Source organism: Pelophylax lessonae, assembly GCF_965119305.1.
Source record: "Pelophylax lessonae genome assembly, chromosome: 1".
NCBI classification, from domain to species: domain Eukaryota; kingdom Metazoa; phylum Chordata; class Amphibia; order Anura; family Ranidae; genus Pelophylax; species Pelophylax lessonae.
Genome location: NC_138768.1, coordinates 102,888,040 through 102,905,124, shown reverse-complemented (window position 1 = coordinate 102,905,124; position 17,085 = coordinate 102,888,040). Strand labels below are relative to the sequence as shown.

The 17,085-nt window shown below is 42.4% G+C and overlaps 1 protein-coding gene across 1 annotated transcript in view; it reads left to right on the top strand.

The window, feature by feature from the left end:
• The window catches only part of SLC38A9 (solute carrier family 38 member 9), a 312,137-nt gene that overhangs the window by 241,246 nt on the left and 53,806 nt on the right, over nt 1-17,085 (top strand). The window contains exons 4-5 of the mRNA XM_082255219.1: nt 11-74; nt 5,678-5,771. Of these exons, the coding sequence (XP_082111345.1) occupies nt 11-74; nt 5,678-5,771 (158 nt within the window). The remainder of the gene's footprint in view (nt 1-10; nt 75-5,677; nt 5,772-17,085) is intronic.

Below are 17,085 nucleotides of genomic sequence, written 5' to 3'. Positions count from 1 at the left end.
TTTTTTTTAGATTTATGATCTGGAATACCATGATGGGAACATCAATACTCAGTATTCCCTGGGGCATAAAACAGGTAATAACAAAAAACATACCTACATTTACATGAAAAACCTTCCTCCATTAGAATAACAAAAGCTCTGTATGATGAGAAGCCCCAGTACTAGATTCCTTATCTGGGTATGACAATACATTAAAATGTTTTTTTTTTTTTTAAATGGCCCCTTCCTGTTTCAACATGACTTCGCACCAGTGCACAAAGCAAGGTCCATGATGGCATTTATGAGTGAGTTTTAGGTGGAGGAACTTGACTGGCCAGAATCCTGACAAGACCCTGATAGAACACCTTTGGGATAAATTGGAGCGAAGACTGCGAGCCAGGCCTTCTCTCCAACATCAGTGCCTGGTCTTACAAATGGGCTTCTGGAAGAATGTTCAAACATTCCCATTGACACACTCTTAAACCTTGTGGACAGCCTTCCTAGGAGATTCAAAGTTGTTATAGCTGCAAAGGGTGGGCCAACTCAATATTGAAACCTATGGACTAAGACTGGAATGCCATTAAAGTTAATGTGCTTGTAAAGGCAGGCGTCCCAATACTTGTGATATCATTTGATCTGCAAAGCCAGACACCTGGAATTACTTTGGTTGCCCTTCTTTTAAGTCATTTACCAAACCTATTATTTGTCTATGCTAGCCATTAACAGTTATAACATGTGGACAGAGGAATAATTTCATACCTTTTTTTTAACTCTCTAAATAGTATTATAGCTTTTAAAGGGCTTTATTATTAGCATTGTTTTTTGTTAACAGAAAAGTTTTTCTGGTTTTGCATTAGGGTTATATTAGCAATTTAATTATAAATTGTTAGCATAGGGTCACTTTATGTGTAAAAGAATAGGAAATATACCTCCTTTTCTGATGGTCCAGGTCCCAAAATGAGACATTTTTTACTGTCCATGGCCACTGCATGTATAACACTCCTCCAGGTGGGTGGAATACCTGCTCCCCTGCTGCAAGCTGTGGATTCTACTGCTAGCTTCTAGGTCACTACAGGACATACAAACAAGTAGGAAGAACCACAGCATTGCAGAGGGGGAAACAGGTATTCCATCCATCTGACCTGTCAAATACTTGCAGTAGTCAGGAAGTACTGTACTGTATATATACATTTATTTTTGAAAAACCTTTTTTTCTTAATTGTACTTTAATGGACACAGGGTAAAAATAAATTGGAGCCACTGGTTTATGCTGCTGCCTAAGAGAGATTGGACGCTGGCAAACAAAGCTTTAATATGGCCAGGTATCAATGCCCCAGGTTTTTTTTTTATAGTGCCCAAGGAGAACAAGCAACTTCTCTCCTCAGAAAAACAAATCCATTTTTTTTTTTATTCATTTTATCAAGATTCCCTTTTCTTCCATCAAAATTCTCCAGTTGATGTAGAGCTGGTTTTGCAGCTTTCTGGATTGGCTAATCTTAGTCATGGAGGCTGAACCTGGAACCCCACAAGGATGACTTTGGGTAATCTATATTTTGACTTGCAGACTGCTCGGATTTGCTGTGGCACTCTTGGTGTACTGAGTGAGTTAGTTGCAGAGTGCTTTACAGATTCAGGGCCTTGATACAACCATAGAATCATGTCTCTGAAGACTCCCTCGGCAGTGTGCCTGCCAGAAGAGAAGGCTGTATGGTATGTGTATTCTGCTCTGCCTGTAATCCTTTGTTTCAGCTATTTAGACAGCTACTCAGTGATTAAGAGGTATTGTCCCTGCTAAAAAGGGACAAGTGTATTCCTGATCCTCTGGCTAATATCTGGTTGGGGCGTTGACTTCTTTGCCTTCGACAATGAATGTACAAGCACCACTCGATGTTGCCTTCCCCATTGCCATCACCTCTGCGAGGAGAGTTTCTAAGTTGGCAGCCTTAACCTATGTAGAATCCTTTCTTGTGCTACAAAGAGCCAAGCTTGCCTTAAGGCCTCAGGCCTCTTTTCTTCTTAAGTTGTTTTTTTTTTCCTTTATTTGACATATACCTCCATTGCCTGGATGTGGTATGTACTGTTCAATTCTATCTTTCAGCTGCAGCTTCCTTTAGTTTGACTGACTCCTTTTTTTTGTCATTCCTGAAGGTCCAGCAGGGACAGCCTGCTTCCTTTTCCACTATCTTTATGTGGGTTTTTTTGCTTATCATTCAAGCGCTTAGACTCAAGGACCCATTCGTGTACCTTTTAAATGAGAGAGTGCTTCATTCAGTATCATGCCAATTCAGTTCACCAACTGGCTTTCTATTCACCCTTTCATTTGGTTTTCCCACAAAATTAGAGCATGATGGAGGTGAGTGGGGTTATACCCTGCTGGCTTACAGCTTTGTTTTCCAGTGTCCAGCCTACAGCAACATAACTCAGTGTCTCAAAATTAATTTTACCCTGAGCCCCTAATGCAAATGAAAAAAATGATCAAGAAAAGTTATTTTTACAGTAAAACAAAAATCCTTTTTTTTTAATTTTATTTATTGGGGGTTCCATAAAGACTTGACCAATGTAACCTCCCCTCGCATCTATTAAAATCTATGGCAATCAGCCAGCAATGAACCACCACAGTAATATATTGCTTCAGTGCCAAGCAAGACAGAGCTGTCTGTACCCTACAGTCTGTCACTTCACATGCTATACAAGGTTAGAAGCATTGTATTTACAGTCCCTGCTATAGAGTGCTTCTATGGAGTGGTTGTTTAATTTCCTTGGCTTAGTACTGGACCCAAGCTGTCACTGACAACAGGTGGTTATAATGCCGAACCAGGCTAGGACCCGTAGGAGATGTTGAATCTCAGTACCATATTAAAATGGCACTTATGATCCAAGTGGTTAAAAGAAATGTATAGTTTTTTCAATCATTTAAGCTATATGTAAAAGAGATTATTTTTACTACTTTTACTAGGTAAAGGCATTGATCCATGTTCCTGTTTTGCAGGAACACAGGATCCATGCCTTCTCTATTGACAGAACGGCATACTGCCTTATTAACAAAGGGAGATTGCTGTTCTGCCTCTGTGGTGAATGATCGGCAGGTGCCGGCAGACATCGAGTCCGCAGTACCAGTATAATCAGCTCCCACTATGTATAATCACAGCAGCAGCAGGCCAGTGGTGGCATGCGCGTCCCAGACCAAGAAGTGCAAGATCATGTACTAGGTGCGTTATCCTGCCCAGCTGAGCCATCTTGCCGCAGTATATGCAAGTTATATGGTCGGCAAGCAGTCAAATAGGCAGGAAGAGACCCAGGAAAGATCAGAGTCTTGGAGGGCAAGGTAGAATTTTTTTTTTTTAAGGGTAGTAGGTGGTCAACTGTATTAAAGGCAGCAAGAAGTTCTAATCGTATATGGAGTAGTTTAAACCCAGGCCAAAAGAACTGCAAAACATATGATATGAAAATGTTTGGCCTGTGGCTGTAAATGTGTAGAGCAGGGCACAGAAACTGGCTTATATTTCAGAATCACACTGTCCTAAAACTTGTTTCCTAGTCTTATAGTACAGGACACAGGATAATTACTCATAACCATGTATTATATGCAGCCACTTTCAGATAATTGGACACTGGTAAAAGAAGAAAGCTGCAGGAACATCTTCAATAAAACCCCTTCCACTCCCAGCTAGCATCCGATTTTTTTCTAGTGTAGGAATACGGGCTGACACTTAAATGATGTGTCGCAACTATGGAGTAGAAGGGCTGCTGTCTATTTAAATTTGGCACCAATCTTTCTGGTGGTTTGGCAAAAGCCTGGTGTATCTGCACCTGTGCAGCCATTTTAGCTGATTTACTGCACAAGCGCCACTTTTCTTTCTTTGGATCCTCTTCTATAGGCCAGCACCAGCAGCCGCCTACTGCATTCATTGGATGCCTAACTTGGTTCAGAAACCTATAGCCTCGCATAGAAATCTTCATCCTTTCCTCTCCGCAGCTACAGAGTTTGTGAGCTGGGAGATCACAATGGGGGACAGTACTCTCCTCCCTTCCACAAGTAGATCTTCTACTTCGCAGGCTAGAAGTGCCTTTTGTCTTTCTCGGGCTTCCAGTTCCAAGTCTAAAGCTGGCTTTACACCTGTAGATATTTATCAAGTTTTTATCCAAATGTGGCTTGACAAATTTGGAACAACCATTCATTTGAATACCAAGTCAATATCTCCATTTTCAGTTGATGATCCGGATTATCTTTAACAAATATATGCATATAACACTAGTTATGATATTTCTCGACTGGGAAGCAGTTTAACAAACAGAAATGTTTTCGTTGCCATTAGATTCATTAACAATTTTCCAGGCCCATTTCTCAGTGATAGGGACACTCCACTTGTCAAAGTAGGGGGACGTTTGTCGGTCTATAGTTTTACTTACTTCGGCTACAAACTGGAGTTTCAGACTCTGCTTCCTCCCCACTTCATGCTTTCAAATTTGCCTCTCTCCCTGCAAAGATGGCGGATCTTCTTTCTTCTAATTAGCAGATACTCTTGTAAGGTGTGGGTCATCGCCCCAGCTCGGAATGAGGAATGGTTCAGGGTTTCTATTTGAATTTGGGGAATTGAGGGAAGCCAGACATGGATCTTCTGTCATCCAGGTTTAACAACACACTGGACAGGTTCCTATGTTTTTATTGCATAGTTGAGTCGCTTAGCCTTGTTTCCATGTCACCTGAAGAAAAACATAGGAACTGGGGTGCAGAAAAATGGCAGCAGGTACTCTGAACTGATAAGTCAACATTTGAATTATTTAGCTGTAGCAAAAGTTTGTTTGTTCGCGAAGGGCTGGAGAGTGGTACAATGAGTGTCTACAGGCAACAGTAAAGCATTGCGGAGGTTCCCAGCAAGTTTGGGGCTGCATTTCTGCAAATGGTGTGGGAGATTTGGTTCAATCATCAATGGTGTTGCCAATTCGAAGAAATACAGATATTTATCTGTCCTGCCATACCATCAGGGAGGCATTTGATTGGCCCCAAATTTATTTTGCAGCAACAACCCCAAACATGCAGCCAATGTCATTAAGTACTATCTTCAGTGTAAAGAACAAAGAGCCCTGGAAGTGAGGGCTTGGATCCCAAAAGAACCCTGATCTCATCATCATGGAGTCGGTCTGGGATTACAGGAAGAAGCAAAAGTATTTGAGGCAGCCTACATCCACAGAAGATCTGGGGTTGGTTCTCCCAGGATGTTTGGAACAACCTACCTTCCGAGTCCCTTCAAAAACTGTGTGCAAGTGTACCTAGAGGAATTGATGCTGTTTTGAAGGCAAAGGGTAGTCACACCAAATTTTGATTTTATTTGGGTTTGTACACTTCCTTATTATAGGCTTACCTGTAGGTAAAAGTAAAAAAGCAGAGTATACTACCGCTTTAATTTACAGCCTTTTGTTTTACACCTGCCTAAAACTTTTGCAAAGTACTGTATATGATTTATTCTTACAGCCTCCTTTAGTTAATTGAATTCACTCTTTGTGCTTCCCGGGTGGCTTCTGCTAGTTATTTCCTGTGTTTTGCCCTGTAGCTTTGTATTCTGTTATTCTTCAGTCACTTGAAGTTAGCTGTATATAACCCATGCTTAAAGGCTAAGGATCCTGTGTCCTTGTACTATACTCCAAGTAACAGATTTTATTGATAAGTCAAAAATTATCTTTTTTCCCTATATTTCAGGCTGGATTCACTTCTGGAGTTGTTCTAATCTTTTTGATGGGCCTTTTAACACTTTACTGCTGCTATAGAGTTTTGAAATCACGAGGGACAATACGTGAGTATTATGCTTTACGTGACTTCATCCATTGTCTTTGATATTTATATATGAATATCATTGGTACCAAATGACATCATCCTAAGTTTTCATGTTCATACCATTAAAGTGCCTCTAAGGCCTAAACATTTTTTGGACCCTCAAGGCCCCCTTGAATGTCTTAGCTGCTCGTAAAAACCTCCACGGGAAGGAGAGTCACTTAGTCAATAACACACAAACAGAAGAGCGCCTTAGAATCAGGCCTGTCAGTGAAGAAAGCCCAATGGTCAATGATCACTGATAAATGGTGCAATGACCGCAAGAAGCCCCACGATGATTATCATAAAAAATCCAGTCTTTCTTTGCCAATATAAACAGGGATAAAACAACAGATAAAAACCTTATATTGGCCGCCTGGATGGAAAACCTTGCTGCTCACTGGGGCTGCGTCTGCTTCCTTGTCACACAGAGGGAGATGACCACGGATGCTGGTGAAACGGCAGTGACTGGGATGAAGCTCCGGACAGGGGAAACTCTAGAAGTCACTGAAGAGACAGATCGGTAGATGGATAAGAGCTGAAGGGAGGGATGAAGGCAGCGTTCCGGGTCTGCGGAAAGCACTGAGGAAACAGATGTAAACAGGGTGACCGGTGGGGATATCAATCACCGCGCCAGAAAACCGGACATCAGCCTGAGGAGCGTGGAGGGCAAGCCGATTCAAATTGATCCTCTCACTATGGCAACATGTTTCACGCACCCGCGCCTTGCCAAGCACAAAATGTTTACCTTTGGTCTGGGAGACAAACGTTGTATTTTACTGTAACTTATTAGTCCAGGGGATAATCCATGAACATGGCAAAGAAAAAAAAAATCTGAAGAACTCCAGTGGGTTACCACGTTATGCCTTTTAAAGTGGTTGTAAAGGCTGAAGGTTTTTTACATTAATGCATTGTCTGCATTAAAGTAAAAAACCTTTTAGGTGCAGCCCCCCCCCCTCCAAATACCTATATAGCACTGCCCCCTTGAGAGCTGCTGGATTTTTCACCTTTTAGGTCCCCCTGGGTTACCGATAGCAACTGCATGCAGAATTTGAACACTTTACTTTCCAGCTCAGTCAATGATCAGTCTAGGGGTTGTTGTTTTTGTCATTTTATTTTATATGGGGATGGGAGAAGGGAAGAGTGGGGTACTCCGTACTTGAACTATTCACAATGCTGAGGACTTCTATCTGAGAATACAGCAAGGCCACAGCTTCATCCTGCAACTAGATGAATCTGAGGTAAACTTCTTGAAGCACTTATCTTCGGGGTACTCGCCTAGCACCCCCTTTCTATCCACCAGCTGACACCTGTCCTCTGACTATACTACTCCGGAGTGGCCCCCTTCCTGGTCAGGCCCTTAGACATGATTCCCTATACTCATGATACTGCTTTTCAGGTTTTCCAGTGTCTCAACTCCTCCTAGTCAGCTCTTCCTGGACCTGGGCTCAGCTCCTCACTTCTGGCTCACCAGGCTGACTGCCTGTGACCATACACCAACCGCTGCAGAAGGGTAGGCAGCTGCAACCCTCCTTCCTGGACTCTGCTCACCAGCCGAAGACCCCAAGCACATGTGCCCTTGGCTTTTTTTACTACACCCCACAATGCACCGAGACAGCAGTCTGTGCCAATCACTGGGGCTGTATCAAAGTCTGTGTTCACATTGGTCAGGTTTCCTCCACTGTCCAATGTGCCTCCCCATTGGACCAGTTGGGACTCCCCCCCCCCCCCCCCCCCCAGGCCACATGAATCACACACTGAGCACATTGAGCAGACCTATCTCACAGTTCCTGCTCTCTGTTAAGCAGAGTGCAATATAGAATTTACCTGCTGCTCTTCTGATAGAGCCAAAAACTATACTCACTCTCGAGCACCTACCTAGGAGGGTGCTACACCTACCTGAGCCCAAGCTCAACCCAGAGCTGTGCCTGAAAGCAGAGATGCATGCTGTTCTCTCTCTCCTTCCTCAAGGGACTCATTGGCTCCTGCTGCTGTCAATCAGATCCAGTGATGAGGGAGAAGGGGGGGGGGGTGCCCGATCCAAACTGTGCGTGTGTGTGTCAATAGGTGCACACAGTGGGGCTTGGGATCGAGCCTGCGCAAGTACTTCTCTAGCATGCAGCTTGCTAGGGGATTACTTGGAAGGCAGGAGGAGCCAAGAGCACCAGCAGGGGACCCCAGAAGAGGATCAGGCCTGCTCAGTGCAAAAGTATTGCACAAAGCAGGTAAGATCCTTTACAATCACTCTAACCTAAATAGCATAAACAAAGGGAAGATGATGGCAAAATGAATATATGTTGCAACCCGGACAAACTTCCTTTATAATTGACCCTTAATAGATTTTCTATCACATATCTCTTTATTTAGAGCTAATCACTTTATTATATAGTATTATTTGGTGATATAAGATCAGTTTTTACCCAATAGTAAATATATCTATAAGGATAGGTTTGCTTTTTAAATGGCTAACTCTGGTCCAGTTCTAATAGTGTGATTTATTAATAAGTGATACAGCTGATACAAAAGAAATGTTTTTGTTTTTTATATTCATACAGAATATATTAGGGTTCAATTAGGAAATATAGATACTAGGGATGCACCGAAATGAAAATTCTGGGCCGAAACCGAAAATTCAGGATGCCCTTGGCCGAAAACCGAAACCGAAAATGACTTTTTTCCCCAAATGATTTTAAATAAGTTATCTGACACTGACTGACTGACTGACACTGACTGACACTCACTCACTGACTGACTCACTGACACTCACTCACTGACTGACTCACTGACACTTACTCACTGACTGACTGACACTCACTCACTGACTGACTGACACTCACTGACTAACTGACACTCACTGACTGACACTCACTGACTGACACTCACTGACACTCACTGACTGACTGACACTCACTGACTAACTGACACTCACTGACTGACACTCACTGACTGACACTCACTGACACTCACTGACTGACTGACACTTACTGACTGACTGACACTCACTCACTGACTGACACTCACTCACTGACTGACTGACACTCACTGACTGACACTGAAACTCACTGACTGACACTGAAACTCACTGACTGACACTCACTGACTGACACTCACTCACTGACTGACACTCACTCACTGACTGACACTCACTGACTGATACTGACTGACTGACACTCACTCACTGACTGACACTCACTCACTGACACTCACTGACTAACTGACAGACTAACTGACACTCACTGACTGACACTCACTCACACTCACTCACTGACACTTACTCACTGACACTTACTCACTGACACTCACTGACTGTCACTCACTGACTGTCACTCACTGACACTTACTGACTGTCACTCACTGACACTTACTCACTGACACTCACTGACACTTACTCACTGACACTCACTGACACTTACTCACTGACACTTACTCACTGACACTTACTCACTGACACTCACTCACTGACACTCACTCACTGACACTCACTCACTGACTGTCACTCACTCACTGACTGTCACTCACTCACTGACTGTCACTCACTCACTGACTGTCACTCACTCACTGACACTTACTCACTGACACTTACTCACTGACACTTACTCACTGACACTTAGTCACTGGCACTTAGTCACTGACACTCACTGACTGTCACTCACTGACTGTCACTCACTGTCACTCACTCACTGACACTTACTCACTGACACTTACTCACTGACACTTACTCACTGACACTCACTCACTGACACTCACTCACTGTCACTCACTGACACTTACTCACTGACACTTACTCACTGACACTTACTCACTGACTGTCACTCAGTCACTGACTGTCACTCAGTCACTGACTGTCACTCACTCACTGACTGTCACTCACTGACACTTACTCACTGACTAACTCGTGCACTGCAATTAGAAGGGGGTGAGCACTGCACTAGGCTGTGAATCCGTTCTACTACTGACATTTATGCAGTAGAAAAGGGGAGAAACAGTTTTTTTTTACCGCACAGCACATAACATTACCTTCCTCCACAGCAAACACCATGTGAAGGGAGGAGGTGGGTGGAGCGGTGGAGCGATGCAGCAATCAGCGCGGAGGAGAATGAGATCCTCCTAAACTGTCACTGTGCATTCTGGGTCCCTCTCCCCCGGGACGTCCACTGGTCTAGCAAGCAAGCTGTAAATTACAATGAAGGCACCGGCATCAGATCACGGCGGACAGGGAAGTCAATGACTCACTACTTTCACAGATCAGCGGCCATACATTTTCGGCTTTTTTAACCCCCTATCGGCCGAAATGAAATAGTAGCATTTTCGGCCGAAAATATCGGCGGCCGAAATTTCGGTGCATCCCTAATAGATACACACCCATCATGTAATAATCCAGTGATCCATAATGCACAGGGAGATACAGTGGGAATAGAAAAGAATCACCCCCCTTTAAGATAATCACTTTTTGTTGCTTTGCAGCCTAAAATTAAGACAGACACCTATCTTTCACTTGGATGTTATAAATTGTAACACCAACATGTCAGAAAAAGATAAAATTAAAAAACCGACTCGCTGAGTTGGAAAAAGGATCACCCCCTCCTTAAAATGACTTGTAAACTCAATCAGGTGTAGTTAATTGCCACCTCAGTGTCACACAAAGCCATTTGACTTTCAACTGTGATCAGTTGTGGTCATTTTGATTAGCTCAGTATGAAAAAACTTCCTTGGTAGTGCAACTGAAGCAAATGATCCTCTATGGGTGGCAAGGCACTGTCAAAAGATCTCCGGGATAAAGTTGTAGACAGGCATAAGTCAGGAGATAGATACAAAAAAAATTCAAAGGCTTTATCAATGCCTAAGTACAGTGAAGTCTATTAAGAAGTGGAAGGTATTTGGTACAACACAGACCCTCCCTGGATCAGGACGTCACTCCAAACTGGATGAAAGAGGAAACTGGTCAGAGAGGCTACCAAGAGGCCTACAGCAACTCTGAAACAGTTGCAGGAATTGATGACAAAGAGTGGTCATTGTGTGCATGTGACAACAATATCACAAATTCTCCACAAATGTGACTTGTATGGGAGGGGTGCAAGAAAAAAGTCACTCCTCAAGGCAGGCCACATGCTGTCATGACTGAGCTTTGCCAAAACGTACCTTGAAGATTCTGAGGCCACATGGAAAGAGGTGTTATGGCCAGATGAGGCTAAAATTGAATGATTTGGCCTCAACAGCAAGCTATACGTCTGGTGGAAATCCATTCAAATAACACCATTCCTACAGGAAAGCATGGAGGTGGTAATGTCCCATTATGGGGATGTTTCTCTACTGCAGGTACTGAAGCACTTGTCAGAATAGAAGTAAAAAATGGATGAGGCAAAATACCATCAAATTCTTGAGGAAAACCTGCTGCCCTCTGCCAGAAAGTTTTCAATGAGAAGAAGGTTTACCTTTTAACATGACAATGACCCAAATCACACAGAGAAAATGACCACACAGTGGTTGAAGCTAAAGGCTGTAATTAAAGCAAAAGGTGGTTCAACAAAATCCTGACACAAGGGGATGATCCTTTTTCATACTCAGTGATTCTGTGTTTGATTTTTTTTTTCTAACATGTTGGAGTTATATCTTTCACTTGGATGTTATAAGTTGCACTAGTAAATACAACTGGATAAAACAAAAACTGTGTCTGTCTTAAAGATATGGTAAAATGTTGCTTTTTTTTTTTTTTTTAAATAACAAACGTTCTACTTTCCTGCTCTTTGCAGTTGGATTTGCACAGGGCAGCCCGGATCCTCCTCTTCTCAGGTCCCTCTTTGCTGCTCTTGGCCCCTCCCTTCTGTCGAGTGCTCCCACAGAAAAGCAGCTTGCTATGGGGGCATCCGAGCCGAGCTTCAGCTCTGCATGTCCATTCAGACAAGGATGCTGTGGTTGGGCCCCGCCCCATCCCTGTTCTGTTCGGCTAACTGACTTTGATTGACAGCAGCGGGAGCCAATGACACTGCTACTGTCTCTCAGCCAATCAGGAGGGAGAGTCCCTGACGGCCGAGGGACTCGTGAACATCGCTGGATAGAGTTGGGGCTGTTGGACACAGAAGGCTTTTTATCTTAATGCATAGAATGCATTAGGATAAAAAACCTTCTTCCTTTACAACCCCTTTAATTTCAGGCTGCAAAGCAACAAAATGTGATTATTTTAAAGGGAGTGATTATTTTCAATACCCACTGTAATTATTATGTTTTATGTCAAAATATAGAGCAACAAGCATATCTTTGTAAAATCAAAAATTGTTGTTGAGCTAATGTTTCAATAATAATAAAAAAAATATATAAAGCATACATGTTTAGGGTTTATACGAATGCCGATAAGCACGCAAAATATAAAGCCCAACTCTGGGAAAATTGAAAGTCCTCCATTGCAGCAGGACTGTGCACTAAGACAGGTTTAATTTCTCATTATTGTTTAGAGGATGGGAAAGCACTTTTACTTGCGTGATCCTCTGCTACCTAGGCAGACGGCACCCTCCTACACTGTAGTGGTAGACTGACACTTGGTGTCCTCACATCTGGTGCAGGGCTGTGGGTCTGCATTGGTCTTGATGGCATCAGAGGACCTTAGACCGCTAGAGCACAGGATCAGGTCAGTAAAATTGCTCTCTCCCTATACATAAACAAGCAGTTAACCCCTCCAGTGTGGGGCAAATCCCCATCGTAAGGGGGAGCGCTTTTAGTTTTACTGAAATTCAGCTTTAGCTAACAATCTCATTATTGGGAAAAGGAACACCTAAATTGGGTGACCATTGAAATAAATATATATTTAAATATACACTTACTGGTGACTTTAAAAGGTACACATTGCTAGTCCTAGGTTGGATCTCTTTGCTTTCAGAACTGCCTTAATTCCTCAGAGATTTTGATCCATTTTGACATGATAGCATCATGCAGTTGCTGCAGATTTGTCAGCTGCACATCTCCTTTTCCATCACATCCCTAAGGTAATCTATTGGATTGAGATCTGGTAACTTTGGAAGCCATTGGAGTACAGTGATCTCATTGTCATGTTCAAGAAACCAATTTGAGATGATTTAAGCTTTGTGACATGGTGCGTTTTCCTGCTTGAAGGAGCCATCAGAAGATGGATACTCTGTAGTCATAACGGGATGGACATGGTCAGCAACAATACTCAGACCGTGGCGTTTAAACAATGCTCAATCGGTGGGGCCCAATTAATGCCAAGAAAATATCTCCCACACCTTTACACCACCAGCCTGAACCGTTGATACAAGAATGGATGGATCCATGCTTTCATGTTGTTTATGCCAAATTCTGCTCCTACAATCTGAATGTCACAGTTGAAATCTAGACTCCTAAGACTAGGCAACATTTTTCCAACCCAATTCCAGTGGCACCCGGTGTGGTCGTTTGCTGCTGTAGATCAGTGGTCCTCAACCCTGGCCTACAGGGCCCACTAACAGGCCAGGTTTGCAAGATAACTGAAATACATCCCAGGTTATATCATTTGCTGCTCAGTGATTGCAGTACTCTAGTCTGCATCTCCCCAAGGTAATACTTAAAATCTGGCCTGTTAGTGGGCCCTGAGGACCGGAGTTGAGGACCACTGCTGTAGATCATCTGCTTCAAGGTTTGATGTGTTGTGCATTCAGAGATGGTATTCTACATACCTTTGTTGTAACGAGTGGTTATTTGATTTACTGATTGCCTTTCTATCATCTCGAACCAGTCTGCCCATTCTCCTTCGACTTCTGACATCAACAAGGCATTTTCGTCCACACAGCTGCCACTCACTGAAGTTTTTCTCTTTCTTGGACCATTCTCTGTTAACCCGAGAGATGGTTGTTCCTGAAAATCAACAGTTTTTGAAATACTCAGACCAGCCCGTCTGGCACCAACAACCATGCCATTATCAAAGTCCCTTAAATCCCCTTTCTTCCCCATTCTAATGCTCGGTTTAAACTTCAGCAAGTTCTCTTCACCACGTCTATATGCCTAAATGCATTGAGTTGCTGCCATGTGATTGGCTAATTAGCAATTTGAGTTACCAAGCAAGTGGCTGGTGAGTGTATATAGGAACGCTAAAAACCATAGAAAAATCATCTTCCCCTGAAGGTGCAATGGACCACATTCTGGTTTGTACATACTGTATACAGAGGCACGCCACCAGCTATCTTGTACATATATATAAACTGTATATAGATTCCTGTGTAAAAATGTTGCATTACGTTATTTAACAAAATGAACAAGTGTTCCATTGTCAAGGTAACCAAATTGGTTAACAGGACATATAAATATACTAAGCTATAAAAAAAAAGAGACTGAAGAATCCTTCATCAAGGTAGATTGGAGCTGTACAGCTAACAATGTACTGGCTTTCCTGTATTAAAAAAATAATGCAATGGAAATAGATATATAAAATAAAACAGTGCTTCCCAGGTGTAGTGATATAGTGCAAGCACAAATCATATTCAGCTAATAGAAATAAGTATGATAGTTAATTGAGAACATATTCGCCTGTGAAAGTAAACAACTGTCCAGTCTGAGATAATTGCAAAAAATGGTGTACCACAAAGTTAACGGTAATCTGCTATGGTCCCAGGGCAGGTATTAGGTGACTCACATCAGGGCAGGTACTCGTACAGCCAGTTTTCCTGCTAAATATTATTGGTAAAGAATTATGCAAAGAGGACTATAGCATGCACATCACAATTGTTGATGGAATTAAACCCAGGGTACATTCATATTCCTTGTAGAAAGTATAAGAAGAAACTTCCACTCAGTGCAAACCCATCAATAAAAGAATAGTCTATGGCAGATTTTCAGTATCAATAATCCTTATGATTAATTGGACATCTTGTAATGTGTCCATCAAATCACGTAGTGCTATTTCACATCAGAACCTGTATCCATCACATATATGTGTGTGATATTTCAATATTGTGATATTTCTATTAAAAGTAGACAATAGATGGATGCAAATCCAAAGGCTGTGGACAATGTTTAGGTCAGTCACAAATCTTAGGTATTGGTACACAAAAGGTGTAAAACGCAGTCACAATTTAGAGTAAAAATGTTTGCGTACAGAAGTTCTTTTTGTCGTAAAGGTTTACCTGAGGTTCAAAAATCAAAAGTCCAAAAGCATGACTGTAGGATGGCTGGTCTTATAGGCTGGGATCTTATTCAGAAATTACCGCCAAACATTGTTCATGTGTAGTAGGCGTAAGTAACTAAACCGCCATGCTGGCAAGCCTACCATCCCGTAATTAAAGTAGAAGTCAACCCTAACACTAAAATCCCTGCATCTATAGCCCTCCACGATCTAACACTAACCTATCTAGCCCTGTAAATAAAAAAGTATACATACCTTTTTTTAAGTCGATCTGACCCGATCCCACGCTGAGCTGTCAGCCGTGGCTTCACTGTGGAGGTGGGTGCAGAGGACACATCCGACAACAGAAGCCACATAGTAAGTCTATGGATGATGTCACTACTCATTCATTTCACAGCCGTTGTCGGCTGTGTCCTCTGCAGAAATTCAGCCGCTGAAGACCGGATCAAATCCCCTTCAAAAAAGGCATGTATACCGATTTGTTCTTTACCAGGCTAGATAGCTTAGTGTTGGATCGTGGAGGGCTATAGATGCAGGGATTTTAGTTTTGGGGTGGACTTACACTTTAAATGCAAGCAGTGTAAGTACCTAAATTTGATCTGGTATCAGCCTCTTGCAGTTCATGTACTGCATGTCTGGAATAGTGATGGGAAGTTCGACTCTTTGAAGTGAATCGGTTCATTTCGACTCACTCACTGAAATGAACCGATTCATTGAATCGAATCTTCGGTTCACTTGCTGAGTCTACTGACAAGCAGTGAACCGGAGCTCCGACTCAACTCTATACAAATGAGCTGAATCAGAGGAGTGACTCATAGGTTCGGCAGCTCTCTAGGGATGTTTTTTTTTTTTTTTATTTAACTCCTTCTTGGCTCCTCAGAGCTCTCTCATGCCTACGGTATATGTCAGACACAATACACATTATCAGATTAGCCAGCATTATCATGTTCAGGACTTCAGGTGACAGCTGTATAAATCAAAAGCAGGTTTCTGTGCATGTGAACTGCATTCTGATGGGCAAACTTCACAGTTAACATTGCCAGCTATCAGATTTGCACAGTTTTTACAGATTATGCACAGGAATAACGATCAGATTTTATTACTGTGTGCGGGTACTTCAGCCACAGTAATAAAATTAGATTTTTATTCCTGTGCATAATCTGTAAAAACTGTGCAAATCTGATAGCTGGCAATGTTAACTGTGAAGTTTGCCCATCAGAATGCAGTTCACATGCACAGAAACCTGCTTTTGATTTATACAGCTGTATGTGCTGCTGGTGATGAACGGTTCTTCTAGTGTACTGTGTGCTGCTAACAGAGACCGACTCATAGGTTTCGATTCTTTAGACTCAGTAACCGCTGCACTGAACCAATCAGGGAAATGATTCGACTCTTCTCCCTGATCGGTTCATTACAGGCTTTGTTTCTGGCCAGCTATTCAGTGTGCTGGCCTGGGAGACGCTGATTGGTTAGAGGGAGGAGCTGAGCTCCTCACTCTAGGATCATATTACCATCAGCCCAGAGCAGCTCTCAGCTCTCCTTCACTGAATACTGAACCGTTTCCTGCCGACTCATTCAGTAAGAAGAACCGAGTCATCCGGCTCACTGAAAAGAATCGATTCAAAAGAACGATTCGTTCATGAACCGGACATCACTAGTCTGGATTGGAAGTCAAGAAAAAGAAGCAGTTAATCACTATATGTTCTGATAAGCATGCTAATAGGAGGAGAAAGCAAAGTAAAAGAGAGAGATGAGCTAATCACTTCTTCCACTGCCCAGTCATAGGCTGGGGAGGACCTATACAGCCTGGTTTCTGAGGAAGTGGGTTGAATAATGCAGACCATCAAACTGAGGACATCTAGAGGAAGATAAATGTACTGTGGGGAATTTTCTAGATTGAAGGTAAATATGGAGGCAAAAGATTGTTTTGTTATTTTATTTTTCAATGGGGTATACATTTTTATCTGATTATTTTTGGCTGGATTGTGCTTTAATTGGTTTGTAAATTTTGTGTATTCATAGAATGTAGAACAAGTGTTCAGTATGAGACCTTTTAATAGCTATATTTACCGTTTTTATAAATGTACAAATATCACATATACACACTAAAGTTAAAACATTTGTTATGTTGTCCAAGAAGGGACATCTGCCATCTTCATATCAAACACTAGATACCAGTGACAGTTCCACC